A 16,256-nucleotide genomic window follows, 5' to 3' on the forward strand; every position below is an offset into this window, starting at 1 on the left:
ATGCAAACTTATCAAATGATCTACCACTTCAACCATTCCCACATGTCCCTAGCAGTCATACAGCAAAGGTTTCACACAATCAATCACAACCATCTCATCAAATAACTCTTTCATCTGCAATCGCAACACAGGTGGATTCGCATGCACACTTTGATACTTACCCTTCTGACAGTCTCAACGTAATCCCCACATCCTCAAATTTTACTCAATCCAGGCAAATACAATCTCTCTCTCATACATTCCCATAATTCATTTTTCCCCAGATGCCCAAACCTATTATGCACCAATAAACACATACCCACGGCTACTTCTACTCGAAAATACTGGCACATACACTTCCCCATCCCATATTCCTTCCTGATGCAAAAAATAAACTATACCTTTACATACAACAAATCTCTTAGCACTGTCCTTTCATACACCTCTAACTCAGATGGCCAACTTCCTACTCTTACCCCTAACACACACTCTCTTAACATATTTATTTTCATGCACTGATTTTGCATCTGCTTAATTTCCTCTTCACTCAACAAATCATTTTCACTCCTTGCAATATCTACCATACCTACAAAACTAGTTTTAGACACATCCCCTCCTTTAACCTTCGTTATTTCCCTGCCTTTCCCTTTCCTAAAATTCCTTTCCCGACATCCACACTTATATCATGCATTCTCATAAAATCAATTCCTAATAAAAAACATGTTGGCATATCATTCTCATCCATGACTACAAAATTATGTTTATTTCAAATCCCCTAACTGAATTTTTAATTTCCTCCTCCCATACTAACACACTCCCTTGTCCCAAACCATGTATCCTTACACTCGTTGATTTTCTTTATATCCCAATCGCACCTTTCCAATTCACTAACTACTGTACTACTCACTAACGATACTTGTGCTCCCGTGTCATCAAACTACAATATTTATTCTAATCCACCACTACATTCGTTACTAATTTACCTTTGACTCATGCATACTCCGCTCTCACGGCTACATTCACCTGCTTAGCTTCCCCACAACCATCCTCATCGCATTCATCTTCATTCGATATCCTCAACCCTATTCTCCTCTTATTCCCTCATTTTCCCCACAATCACCTTTCTTAACCAGCCAGCTACAAGTATCCTTTCCACAGTGAACATTTAAAATCACATTGTACCATTTTCATTCACCCTTCCTTTATACTCCACTCGGCCTATTCCATCCAAAGAACAATCGCACTGTAATTTTAAACATTTCAGCCCTACCAACAACACTTTCACTAACTTTTCCTCCTCATCTAATTCCCTTCCTTCGTGCGCACTCCTCCTTCCGGCATCTCATTCATCACCTTTTCATGCAACTCGTTCATGCTTGCAGGTACTCCGTCAATCAACCCATTTGTTTCCAAATTACTCAACCCCCAAAAACAGACATTCCCACACCGATTCTCCCCTATATACTGTTGCTTTACCACAAATCCTACAGGTACTTGGTCCGGGTCCCAGTCGCAATCCTAACCCTATCATCTCGTCTCAGTCCACATCTCGACATAGCATCTGCAACAATATTCTGTCTACCTTGTACATACTCTACCTTAAAACTAAACTCATTTCAATTTGCCTCTATCGTTCTATTACTTTGGTAGACCAAATTCTAGCATTCACACCATGTAAAAATATTTTTACATGGCTTTAATATTAACCTTACAGACTCATACTTTTCGTCAATTCCTAAAGCATGGATTGGGTCTTAGACCAGTGTTCTCCTTCCACACACGGTTTCCTGGTTCTTAAATGACGTACTTAAATTGGCATCAGACACTGATAACGAATTATGTTCACACCCGAGTCTGTTAAGGAAGACGTTATTTTTAATAAGTCTAGCCTCGGGCTAGAATTTCTGAACTATCTGCTCTTTCTAGAGAACCGAATCATGTTGATTTCCTCCCGTCAGGAGAAGTTCTGTTGTCTCCGGATCTCAGATTTCTAGCAAAGAATGAGGATCCACAAAATAGGTGGTCTCCTTGGAAGATTATTCCCCTTCCACAGGATCTATCTTTATGTCCAGTTAACACTTTAAAAGTTTATTTAAATAGAACTTCTAAAAGAACTTCAGGCCCTCTTTTTGTTAGGGAAAATGGAGGTACCATTTCCTTAAAGGCCATCAGGCAACAAATTCTTTATTTTATTAAACAGGCTAACTCAGATTCAGTACATCAGGTACATAATATTTGTACAAGCTACCTCAGCTAATTATTTTCACAATATGAATTTTGATGACCTTAAAAGTATAAACAAGCTGAAATCACCAACAGTTTTTAAACGCCACTATCTTAAGTCCCTAGAGGCTCTTAAATATTCCACTGTAGCTGCAGGAAGTATTGTTCCTCCTGGTCCAGCTCAAGACTAGTATATATAACTCTTGCTTGTCCTTATTGTAATGTAATTCTTGATCAAATTACCTATTGGTATATTCTCTCGCCTACCTGCCTCGCTTGCATGCCCTGCTTTCTAGCCTTTTAGGTCAGGTCTGCTTCACAGCCTGACTCCTGCCTGTAACATTGATGTCCTGTATTTAAGACATAATCTGTTTAACATTAAGTATCTTGGTGTTGGTCATTTGGTATTTCTAGACTATGTGCCTTATAGTTTTTAATTATATTTTGAACTTTATATTTGGGACTATTAAAACACAGTATTGTTCTCTTAGTTTTATTTAGCTCCATTAAGGTAAACTCTAGATGATACTATCAAGCTATTGTATGGCTGATTCTCTGTTACTATTTCTCTGGATGACACAGGTCAGAGCCCAAAAAGGGATTTTGACAACGGAAAAATCTATTTCTGGGGAAGACCTGTGTAACCAGTGACCCATCCCTATACTTCCTTTCCCACCCGGATAGCATACCAAGCTTGGAGGGTGCTAATTTAGGATAAAGACATGGCGCGAGTAATAGGGGTAGCGAGCAGAAGGTAGTAGGTAGAACGGCTCTCCCATGATGGGGGCTTTGAGAATGGAGAGATCTATTGGGCAAAGCATCTGTGATAGTGGCTACCACTCGCCCCTTAGTGTATACCAACACCATTGTTGTGATCGATCCAGGGGTAGTAACCCTGGCATTATGGATAGCTTTTTCTCTGGTATATTTAGCAATATTTATACCTAGAAATGAGTGCTATTGGAACCATTTCACTGGGTGACACAGGTCATCCCCCAGAAATAGATTTTTCCGTTGTCAAAATCCCTTTTTTGCACCCAATAACCAGTTACATTTCGAGGTTTAATCTTTAACTGGAAAACTTGTTCTTAAAACCACCTAAATTTGAAAATAAGATTATCTCATCAAACTTTGAACACTGATAGATCAATCTTGATGTTCTCTTATAAAGCAATGCTTAAGAGCGCTAGAATTATGAAGGTCAGGAATATGGGCCAACATCTGATTTAAGTTTATATTTGCTGTACTGTACATGCAGTAAAAATAAAATATATGCTGAAGCTATTAAATCTTCTGCACATAAATCTGTGCAAAATGAAAAGGGAGGCCTCTTTGTCCCTCCCTACACCTTTTTATAAATGCCAAGTGTACTACAGTCGACCCCTGCCTATTCATGGTTCAGGGTTCGCAGCTTCAGGATTTTTTGGTGGAACTTACCTCCAAATTATTTGCAGATTTTTTCGCCAAGAAATACTTACTGGTTACTGTATTTACATGTTAATTTTTGTGACTAAATACATTTTTTATGATAAAAGAATGATTTACTAATTTTCAAATATTAATATTAATGTAAACACAGCAAAATATCAGTAAAATGTATTTTTTTTCAATGCACATTTAAATACATGTATTTCTTAACTCAGAGAGAGAGAGAGAGAGAGAGAGAGAGAGAGAGAGAGAGAGAGAGAGAGAGAGAGAGAGAGAGAGAGAGAAAGTTATGAAAGCCTTGGGAAAGAAACAGGTTTTTAAGCTTTGCACTTGTAATAAACCAATTTTGTGTCCCCTCTGCACAAGAGGGACGTCCTTAAAGAAATAATACTGTATTACAGTGATATTGAAATACAGTAAACCCCCCGTATTCGCGGGGGATGCATACCACACCCCCCCTGTGAATAATTAAAATCCACGAATACTTAAAACCCTTCTAAAAACACTTAGAACAGCCTATTTTGATAGTTCAAACACAAAAAAAAAACTCTAAAAATGCTTATACAGGTATTATCCTTCTTATGATGGGGTTAGGTTCCAAAAAACCCACCGCTTGTTGGAAAAAACGTATTGTGAATATAGCCTAGCCTACAATAGGGTATTCAGTACCATGCATACATATATGGTAGCTTAGCCTACACTATAAGTATACTCTATACATATACAGGGTAGCAATTATTAATATCACCTAACTCTGGAGGTTCATGCAGAGTGACTTATGATAATGCAATACGAAGAGAAATTGAATAACAAACAAGAATTAACTTCTCCTACACTATGGTATATCATATACATATGCGGTAGCCTAGCCTACATAATACTACCTCTATATTCACATAGTAATATTGTATTATACAAACATCAACATAAATAATGTGCATCTTTTCCATGGATCTTTTAAAATATTATGCTTTACTTCACTGTTTCCAATGATATTGAATATATTCTTATACAGTATTGCTTTTGTATTATAAATTGCGATCATAGCAATCAGTGTTTTGGTTTGGGTATCAATTATGCAGCAAGTTTATTTCTCTGTATTTAACTCAGTTCAGAGTGCTTTTCTTGCTTCTAGTTAGCGTTAATGAGTCTCATGATACTTTACTTATATGGGGAAAGGTTATTTTTCGTTATACGAAGTGTTTTTAAATCAAAATATAACTTAAATACGTCTTTTTGTGAAATTAATTTAGTTATTTTTTTTTTAATAGATGACGTTGGTCGTTTGGGGGCATGTTTGTCTTTTGTAAAAATCAAGATTCCGTTCACTATTATTACTTGATTTCATCATAATGCAAGCTTTACGTATTTATCTTCTATCAGCGTGAAAACAGCAGTAATATGTGTTATTTTATGCCCAGTAGTTTTGATTAAAATACTCTCTCCAATTTTATTTACAGTCGAGTTTCATCCATGTTGCCGATGCACAGTAATTTATAGTCATTAGCAGCTTGAACATTGTTTTCTCAGCTTCAGCTACAACTTGCAGCTTAAATTTAGCAGTATACAGGCAGTCCCCGGTTTACAACGGGTCCGGCTTATGACGTTTAGAGGTTACGATGCTTTTCAAATATATTCATCAGAAATTATTTCCCAGTTTACGATGAATGTTCCGGAGTTACGATGCTTATGCACCGATCCGACGGAAGAAATGTGACTCCAAAACGGCAGAATAATCAAAATTTGAATTTTTTTTTTATGAAAAACTCAATAAAAATGTAATTTACATCATTTTCAGTGCACCAAAAGCATTAAAACTAAGGTTTCTTTGGATTTTTGACGATTTTCGGTTTACGACACGGCGTAGGAATGGAACCCCCGCCGTAAACTGGGGACTGCCTGTATTTCCTTTCCCAATCTTTTATCCATAGCGAATAAGGGTATAATGTAAAAATATATCAGCCCTGTTCTACTTAACGTCATTTGTAACATAAATACGGTAATTGTTACTTTCGTACGATGGTTGAAATACAAGCACGGCTCTTGCTATCTGATTCGGTTGTAAGTAAAACGAGTTTCTCATTCGGTTGGTTATGGTTGTATGCATTTATGCAAGAGTATAATGTTACTAACAATACTTTTATCATTCTCTTTTACTTTTATAATTAGAAGATGGGATAAAGAGATGGAGGAAAAGAAGTTGGTCTGTTGTAATCTGATCTCTCTCACTGCCTGATTGTATGCTGCTGCCTGTGCCCGTGCGAAATTTAAAAATATTTTATAAATATTGTCATATTGGTATTAACCCTTAAACGCCTGTTGGACGTTTTAAACGTCGCCCAGAATTGTCTGTCGAATGCCGAGTGGACGTTGCAAACGTCGACTGAAAATGCTTTTTTTAAATATTCGCGGAAAAATAATTGTAGGCCTAGTTTGCGGAAGATTTCAAATCCCGCGCCTCGGCGGATGCTGGGAGTTCACGGATCCAGCTGTTGTTTTGTTTCTGAGCGTCACCCAGACACGCATGCGCGAATTTCCCCCATCTCGCATCAGAGAGCATCAGAGCAGCACCTTGCAGGAGCGATATTTTGACGCAGACGTGTTTTGTTGAACTTTTGCGAGTGTTAGCGTATTCGTGCTGCAACAGAATGTTTGCAGAGATGTCACAAAGGCGTCAGGACCGTGAAAGGCACATACTGCCTGTCGGAAGTGAGCCTGTGAGGCGAGTTTTAGACTGGGATGCTGGAGAAGGACCCAGCATCCAAAGTGAATTTTAACATTCGGTCAACTTTGACTCGACCGAAATGATCGAAAAACGCATCCGTAAGCCATAATTATTACATTCGAGTAACAATCAATCATTTAACTTCATTCTGCAACAAACGGAAAGTCTCTAGCACAATATTTAGAATTTTGGTGAATTTTTGAAAAAAAAATTTTCCTCCGCTCCGCACGCGCGAACTCCGCTGAAAATCCTGTCATTTCTTGCGTCAGCTTGCCGTAATTTTTTCGCCGTTTCATATTATTCGTTACATAAAGTGTTTTACATCAAAGTGTGCGCAATTTCATGTAGAATACAACAAAAAATATATCATTCCTTTAGCTCTTCACAGTGTTTTAATATTTACATCGAAATCACGATAACTGACAAAATTTTAACATTCGGTCAACTTTGACTCGACCGAAATGATCGAAAAACGCATCCGTAAGCCATAATTATTACATTCGAGTAACAATCAATCATTTACCTTCATTTTGCAACAAACGGAAAGTCTCTAGCACAATATTTAGAATTTTGGTGAATTTTTGAAAAAATTTTCCTCCGCTCCGCGCGCGCGAACTCCGCTGAAAATCCTGTCATTTCTTGCGTCAGCTTGCCGTAATTTTTTCGTCGTTTCATATTATTCGTTACATAAAGTGTTATACATCAAAATGTGCGCAATTTCATGTAGAATACAATAAAAATATATCATTCCTTTAGCTCTTCACAGTTTTTTAATATTTACATCGAAGTCACGATAACTGACAAAATTTTAACTTTCGGTCAACTTTGATTCGACCGAAATGATCGAAAAACGCATCCGTAAGCCATAATTATTACATTCGAGTAACAATCAATCATTTACCTTCATTTTGCAACAAACGGAAAGTCTCTAGCACATTATTTAGATTTTGGTGAATTTTTGAAAAAAAAAAAAATTTTCCTTCGCTCCGCCTGCGCGTACTCCGCTGAAAATCCTAGCATTTCTTGCGTCAGCTTGCCGTAATTTTTTCGCCGTTTCATATTATTCGTTACATAAAGTGTTATACATCAAAATGTGCGCAATTTCATGTAGAATACAACTAAAAATATGTCATTCCTTTAGCTCTTCACAGTTTTTTAATATTTTCGCTGAAATCACGATAACTGACAAAATTTTAACATTCGGTCAACTTTGATTCGACCGAAATGATCGAAAAACGCATCCGTAAGCCATAATTATTACATTCGAGTAACAATCAATCATTTACCTTCATTTTGCAACGAACGGAAAGTCTCTAGCACATAATTTAGATTTTTGGTGAATTTTTGAAAAAAAATTTTCCTTCGCTCGCGCGCGCGTACTCCGCTGAAAATCCTAGCATTTCTTGCGTCAGCTTACCGTAATTTTTTCGCCGTTTCATATTATTCGTTACATAAAGTGTTATACATCAAAATGTGCGAAATTTCATGTAGAATACAACAAAAAATATGTCATTCCTTTAGCTCTTCACAGTTTTTTAATATTTTCGCCGAAATCACGACAACTGACAAAATTTTAACATTCGGTCAACTTTGACTCGACCGATATGATCGAAAAACGCATCCGTAAGCCATAATTATTACATTCGAGGAACAATCAATCATTTACCTTAATTTTGCAACAAACGGAAAGTCTCTAGCACAATATGTAGATTTTTGGTGAATTTTTGAAAAAAAAATTTTCCTTCGCTCCGCGTGCGCGGACTCCGCTGAAAATCCTGTCATTTCTTGCGTCAGCTTGCCGTAATTTTTTCGCCGTTTCATATTATTCGTTACATAAAGTGTTATACATCAAAATGTGCGCAATATCATGTAGAATACAACAAAAATATATCATTCCTTTAGCTCTTCACAGTTTTTTTTATATTTACATCGAAATAACGATAAATAGAAAAAATCAACCTTCGGTCAACTTTAACTCGATCGAAATGGTTCAAAAATGCAATTGTAAGCTAAAAAAACTTACAGCCTAGTAATATTCAATCAATTTCCTTCATTTTGGCATAATTGGAAAGTCTCTAGCACAATATTTTGATTTTTGGTGAATTTTTGAAAAAACTTTTTACGTCCGGCGCGTTAAGAATTCATGCATCATTTTGTGATAATATTTTCTCTGTGTTGCTGTAATCGTTTTACAATCTGTTATATACCAAAATCATCGCAATTTAGTGTACAATACAACTAAAAAAAATTAACTCATTAGGTTCAACCGTTTTCCTTACAGCATGATTTGTATACAATTATATACGAGTTTTTTTTTTTCGCTGTCATATATTCCAGTATTTATATATGATAATGATATTTTTTTTTATTTCTGATGGTTGCATACTAAACTTCAGGCAATGAGAAAAAGAGCCAAAAATGAACTCTTATTCTTGAAAACTAAGCGTGCTGTGATTTTTTGAAAAAAAATTTTTTTCCGCTTCGGCGCTACCTCTCGGAGGCCGCCGGCATACGGGAGACGTTTTTGAAAATAGGGCTTTGGCGTTAAAGGGTTAATTGCTTACCCCATTGCAAAATCAACGTATTGTAAGGCGAATTACCATAACTTGAGCACTACCTGGGTACCTGAGTATTTTAATAGTTTCATCACAAAAAATGCATTTAGTCATGAAAATGAGATGAAAATACAGCAGTTGGTGAATATTTCTCAGTGAAAAATACCACGAATGGGCGAATTTTCAGCGAATTAATGTGTATATTTGTCCTTACTTAAGAGAGTGAAATTATTTATCAGTTATTAAGGAGAGAGAGTTGTCTTTACTTGAAATATGAAGTTAAATTATTTATGAATTATTACAGAGACAGAGAGAGATAGTGAGAAGTTATTCTTACGTTAGATATCAAAAGATGGAAATTCATGATTTATGAAAGAGAGAGAGAGAGAGAGAGAAATCGTTTGACACACTGTGGACAACAATTGACATATTTGACAGCTTTGCCCTCGCCCCTCTCTTCACAGGTTTCACAGAAGATCGGGAAATGATATTTGTTTGTTTAAAATATCACAATTTATTATAGAAATGTATAAATTTTGTAATTACAGTTATATTATTATTATTATTATTATTATTATTATTATTATTATTCTTATTATTATTATTATTATTATTTAATCTTATTAATCTTATGAATATTTGAATATTAGTACTAATTTTTAGATAAATCACTTATTTATCATACAAAACAAATAAACATTTACATGTAACCATAAAAATTCTCTCATCTCAGTAAGAGATGAGAGAATTTTTATGGTTACAAGCACAGTATATGTTTATTTGTTTTGTTGATAAATGAATGATTTACCAAATAATAAGTACTAATTTTCAAATAATAATAATAATAATAATAATAATAATAATAATAATAATAATAATAATAATAATAATAATAATAATAATAATAATAATAATAATAATAATAATAATAATAATAATAATAATTACAAAATTTATACATTTCAACAGTAAACTGTGATATTTTAAACGAACAAATATCATTTCCCAATCTTTCGTGAAACCTTTGAAGAGAGGGAGAGCAAAGCTGTCAAATATGTCAATCGTTGATTTGCAAATGTCGCATGTCTGTGAAAACATCCCGTATGACAACAAGTTAGGTTCCAGTGAAAAGTTCGCGTGTCTGTGAATTCATGTAATTTGATTTGTATAAGACCGAGGTACTACTGTGTGTGTGTATACTGTATATATTACACACACACACACACACACATATATATATATATAATATATGTATATGTATATATATATGTGTGTGTAATTATGTATGTATGTATATGTATATCTTTCTGTCAGCCACTCTTCAATTCTGTCTGTCTATCTACTATCTATCCTTCTCTCACATTCTACGAGTATCCTTTGGCGCAAGGAGAGAGGGAGAGAGACCCTAGGCCCAGCTGCTTACCCCCTTCATGGTCACTATGTCAACATGATTGACAGTCAGGCCTTCATCCCTCCCTCTAAATCAGAGACAGGAAAAGATTAGGGAAAACAATTATTGAGCTAAAATCTTACCTGCTTTACTATATTTTCCTCGGTGAATTGATATTTTGCTGTGTTTACATTAATATTAGTATTTAAAAATTAGTAAAGCATTTATGTATCATACAAATAAATACACATACATGATACATTGCATAAAAATTTTGCATAAAAATTCTCTTTCTTTTCTCAGAGAGAGAGAGAGAGAGACTCAATACACTACTGACAGTAGATACCAATACCAAAGCATTGAGCTATAAGCTATGTGATTGGCTAATTCTAACCCCTTTAGCCAACAGCGTGTCATCATGGGGAGAGAGAGAGAGTATAGTTTTTTATACCGTACACATTACGATGATAATAGATCGATATTGAGGGATTTTACTTTAACATTTGATTGATATTTTGCTGTTTTTATATTAATATTATTTGAAAATTAGTAAATAATTATCATACAAAAAAAGATACATGTTACATGTGCATAAAAAATCTCTCATTCTTATCTCAGTGAGAGAGAGAGAGAACACAAAAATACAACTCATACACTACTGACAGTATATACCAAAGCATCGAACTACAAGCTGTGTTATTGGCTACTTCTAACCCCTTCAACCAATAGCGTGTCATCATGGAGAAAGAGAGAAGGGGTGGTGAACATAATTTTTTTTACATAGTGCATAACATGTATATTTGAGGGATTTCACTTCAACATTTATTTAATATTTTGCTGTTTTTACATTAATATTGTATTTGAAAATTAGTGAATAATTTTTTTATCATTAAAATGTATTCAGTTATGAAAATAAAATAAAAATACTGTAGTTATTGTATATTGCTCTACGAAAAAATCTGCGAATTAGTGAATTTTCCACGAATAATTTGGTGATAAGTTCCACAGAAAAATCTGCGAATAGGTGAAGCCTCGAATCTTGAACCATAAATAGGCAGGTGTTGTTTGTATGTATATATTATATATGAGGCATAAAATTTCCATTTTACTAGCTGCATCCTCCTCACTGCTTCTCCAGGTGGTGCAGCTTTGGTCTACAGATAGAGCTAAAAAGTAAGATTGATGCATTAGGTAAAGTATCACCACATCATTTAATATTACTTTGCTAATTGAGGCAGTGAAATTAGGTATAAACATTTTCTGACAGATAGAAAACCTTCTAATAACAGGAAGTGTTAGATTAGGGAGCATGAGGGAGATTTGTTTGCTCATCATTTTATATTGATTTGAGCTTGAATCCAGTGTTCATCCAATACCACAATTGTCCCATGGCACATAAGCATAAGAAACGCTCGCAGGAAAGGTGAAAGGAAAGATCGTGGACATCTGTATTTCAAGATCTGATCAGAGTAACCTTGTAATCAGGTCTTGAAATACAGATGAAAGCTCAGTGTGTACGAATTTCCTGTTCACCTTTTCTGAGAGCATTTCTTTTGAATCCAATGTGGACATTTGTAGTGTTAAGATTTACAATTGTAGTTATATTTTTGCTATTTCAAAGTCCTATTTTCATTATCAAAGCTTTCTCTGCTTACCCCCTAATTATGAATTCATTATATGGGCATAGCATAAATTTCAGGTGATGGAACCCTTGAAATAGTATTGTGCAAAGCTTCAGAAGGTGTAAATTGGAAAGCTCTCTTCCAGCCACAAGATCCTGCTGGTGAAGAACTGCTTGATCCTCAGCTAGTGGAAGAGGTTAACAAGAGGCTCGCTCATTTGACATCTGATAAATTTGTAAGTTACGTTTTGTATATCATTTACTTTCAAATATCTGCTTGACTCAATCTTTACAGTTGTAAATTCCACGTTTATTTGTATCATTACTTTCTGCAAAATATTTGGGTTGATAAAGCAAAGTTCTCCATTTGTGTGTCCATCCATCCACCATAGTCTTCTTTACCAGATAATTTTGTGACAGTGGTTATATTTTCATGATATTTAGCACTTTGCTTGTATTTGGCATATATTATGAATAAGCTGTGTTATTTTTGGGGAAAAAATATCGGCTTATTTTTTGAACAGTTAGTTACAAAACTGAAATTTTTAGAATTGTCTATTTACCCAGTTACAGTTTGATGAATTATGAGGTGGTTCAGGTTTGCTCAGTATTTTTTGGTAAAATCGCAGGTTTATATTGTAATTCAGATTTTGAGGGTTGTACATTATGTTATTAATAATTATTCTGTAGATAGCTAAAGAGGGTACATGTTTAACAATTATTTGTGGGGGAAATTGTATTTGTTCCTTCACAGTATACAAACCATCAGTCCTTTACATTAATTACTTTCAGTGGGAGCTGGAACATGGCCGCGTGACTTTAAACAGGGTGATGAAGTACGTAGTTAACTACCGACTACGGGCGGGAGTCCTGCCCACCCAGTCGATAAACACTCACTTTGCTTTTGGCCGTCATTGAGGAAGGGCATTTGTTTCTTCTCCTCTCTGCCTGCCATTTGACTTTGTTTACATTTTCTTTGTATTGTTGATATGATGATATATGCTTATAACGTGTTATAGTGTGAGCAGATATAACTTCTTGAGTTTACGCTTTCAGTATGTAATAAAGTGATTTGTACTGATATTGTAAACCCTATGACTTTTTATTAGCAGATGATATGTCAGACTGGTTTTATCATTGCTAAGGCAACGAGCTTAAACTAGTTTTTTCACCTCATGTGTTTAGCTCTTTGACGTACGTACGTTCTCTCGGAGAGAATTTAATTCTCTTGGGGAGAATTTTATTCCTTCATCTTCTGAAGGAAAATAATGCTGAAATTTTCTTTGACATTTGTAATATTTTAGTCTTTTTAGATGTTATTGAGATCGAGTGCTTAGGAGTAAGGGTTCTCTTGCTGGTAGTGCTTGCAGTATTGCCCTGTATGTTGCCAATTGCTCCTTTTTCAACTCGTCTATGGCCACGAAGCAGCTGTTGCTCGGGTTCTGTGGAACTTGTGGTTTGCTCAGAGAGGGAGAGGGCGAGATCCCAGAGTGTGTGTGTGCTCGCGCTACTCCTTCACAGTCCCTTGCGGAGATGGTGTAGGCATCCCGGGGCAGCAGTGGTTTTGCAGTAGAAGTTGAAGAAGAGACTCAATTCATCTCCACCTTCTTGCTCTTGGTGCTCTCCCTCATCTTCAGACTTGGGAATTGTGTCGTGGGTTTCTCCGAGACCCTGTAACATGGGAACTTGAGGTGCACAGGTTTCAAAAGTGCAGACTAGTATCTACCTCCACCCATGCTTCTTCAGACACTTGGGTAGAGGGAGCAACCGACGATCGTCGTGTATGTGTCTTGGTAGCTGCTCTGCTTAGGCTGGGCGCTTGGCTTTCTGCTCAAGTTTCCTCAGACTCTCGGGTAGAAGGAGCAACCATTGATTGTTCTGTACATGACTTGGTGGCTCTTTCCGAGTACTCGGGTTTCTTCAGAATCCAAGACTCGGAAGCTGCTTGACCAGACCAGGCACTCAGCTATGGCTGGGTGTTTGGCTTGGGCTGAGTGCTCGGCTCTGGCCAGGCAGTTGGCTCAGACTGGGTGCTCGGGGTTATTTGGAACTCTGAGACTTGGTTTTTCTCTGGGACTCTGAAACCTGGAAGCTCTCGGCTCGGGCAGAGCTCTCGGCTCCAGGCCACTCCTGCTGTGCTTCCTGCCCCAGCTGTCCTGGTTGCTCCTGTTGCCGCTACTGTGTTCCCACCACTTGGGCCACTCCTGTTCCTGTTGGCTGGGCCGGTCCTGCTGTGCCTCCTGCCCCAGCTGTCCTGGTTGCTCCTGTTGCTGCTGGCACCCAGGCCACTTGTGCTGTGCCTCCTGCCCCAGCTGCTCTGGTTACTCTTGTTGCTGGTGTTCCTGCTGCCCAGGCTGCTCCTGTTGCCTCAGCTGCCCGGCTGCTCCTATGGTTTCTGCTGCCCCTTCCTGGATAGGAGTCCTGACTGCCATTTTGAAGATGATGTCGAAGAAGAAATTGAGGAATAGGAGTCGGAATGTGTCAAGTGTCATCTTCTTTGTCTTCGGCTTCATTGTTTGCTGCCTCCTCCCCTTCTTCTTCTGAGGCTCGCTGGCCAAGGAAGAAGAAGACTGCCTCTTTCCCCCTAAGAAGTCTCCCTCCACAAGGAATGCAGTGGGATCTCTCATCGGCTCTTCTTGGCCTTCGGGTTTGAGAACCGATTCGCATTCCCCACTGGGGTCTTGCGTCTCAGGAGCTGCAGGAGCATGGACCCCGGTCCGCACTCCCGTTACTAGTTCGAAGAAGACTGGTACTGTGCCTGTCTCTTCCCGAGTTTCTTCGGACTCTTGGAAGGAGACCGCTCCCGTTGTTTGTTCTGCACAAGATTCAGAAGCATCGGGTGTTCAGCCAAGCCGAGTTACTCCGAGTGCTCGGGATTTCACGGAATCTCAGGCACACCAAGCCAGTACCGGCGATTCCGCTCCCTGGTCCAGTTCAGGCACAGGTCGAGAGAAAGTGCCAAGACATGCAGGTGTCTCAGCACATCCTGCCAGCACTGCTTCTAGTGCCCGGCCAGATTCCCAGCCTGGTGTCTTGGACCTGAGGGGTCTGAGCACCCGGAGAGGCAGAGAGGAGGTCCCCTGCTCAGTCTTCTTCTTGGGAGGTTTCGGCCTTGAAGAAGCCTGGGGCATGTCGTGAGGGCCGTGCAAGTTCACGGCAGCTGATACCCAGGTTCCTGGCTCCAGCCAGCCCGATCTAGACCTGTGCCACCATCACCACCGCAGGTTGGTGACCGCCACCAGCCTGCCTCTCCTGCTGGTTTGTCTAGCAGGACAGGTAGGAGTGCTCGATTCCCCTCACCTGTCCCCTCAAACTCCTGGGTTTTTTTTACTTGGAGGTCTGAGCCAGACAGGAGGAACTCTGACCAGATTGCTTCTTTTTGAAGTCCTACTACAAAGGCCTACGCCCTGGGTTTGGTTCTTGAACCGACTCGATCGTATGCTCAAGTAGTAGAGGAGGGATCTCAGGGGTCTACTGAGGTTCGCTCTCCTGCAGGGAGAGTAGATCAGGACGACTGCACCCTGGAAGGACTCAAGGGTCCTCTCCAGGGTGTGGAAACCCCCGAGATACAGAGGACCTTTGCATAGGTCATCACACCAATTCGTCAGTACAATGATCTCAAGGAAGGGACCATGGCCTCTTCTGTCATGCTTCGAATCTTTTAGGGATCTGAATTAGGAACCAAAGGCTTCGATGGAGTTGCCATGTTCTGCCTTTTCTGAAAGGGTACTCGATCAAGTTAATATCCTGGTCTTTGGACAGGAGAATTCACTCAAATCGAACTGTTCAGAGAAACTTCTTCCCCCTCCTCTGCCTCAGCAGAAGTGCTTCTACACGCCTGCAAGTTGACCCAGACCTGGTTCATCTAGATGTGGGTCTTTTGCTGCAGCAGTTTGCTGCAGCAGTTTACTGTGGAAAGGATCTCCCTCTTGCAGTAAGAAGCAGCGAATCTGGAGGCTGCCACTATGACAACTCTCCAGATGGTCTTCTGGCTGGATCTGTCACAGTATCCAAGGTTGCTGCCTCCTTGGGTTTGATCACCCCTGCTGAGGACCCCGTTGAGGAGGACTGTGCCAGTTTGGAGGTAGGGCTTTTCCTACCTGGCCACCAGACTGCAGCCTGTAGGCCTGTAGGGGAGATCAGCTGTTCCCCACCATCTTGAAGATATCTAGAAAGAGGAAGTCAAGGAAGAGAAATCACATCATCATCTTCGTCTTCTGCAGCCGCCTCACTTTTTTCTTTGGGTGCTTGCCCAGGGAAGGAAGGGATCTCTCATCAGCTCACCCCAGTCCCCAAACCCAAGGAGGCGGCAATCTTGGATACTGTGAAGGACCA

General features: G+C 38.6%; 1 protein-coding gene across 1 annotated transcript in view; it reads left to right on the forward strand.

Annotated features, from left to right (window-relative positions):
* Nucleotides 1-16,256, forward strand: part of LOC136836353 (nudC domain-containing protein 1) — a 554,624-nt gene that overhangs the window by 318,332 nt on the left and 220,036 nt on the right. The window contains exon 6 of the mRNA XM_067100537.1: nt 12,000-12,157. Within this exon, the coding sequence (XP_066956638.1) occupies nt 12,000-12,157 (158 nt within the window). The remainder of the gene's footprint in view (nt 1-11,999; nt 12,158-16,256) is intronic.

The sequence above is a fragment of the Macrobrachium rosenbergii genome, chromosome 56, assembly GCF_040412425.1.
Source record: "Macrobrachium rosenbergii isolate ZJJX-2024 chromosome 56, ASM4041242v1, whole genome shotgun sequence".
Lineage (NCBI taxonomy): Eukaryota > Metazoa > Arthropoda > Malacostraca > Decapoda > Palaemonidae > Macrobrachium > Macrobrachium rosenbergii.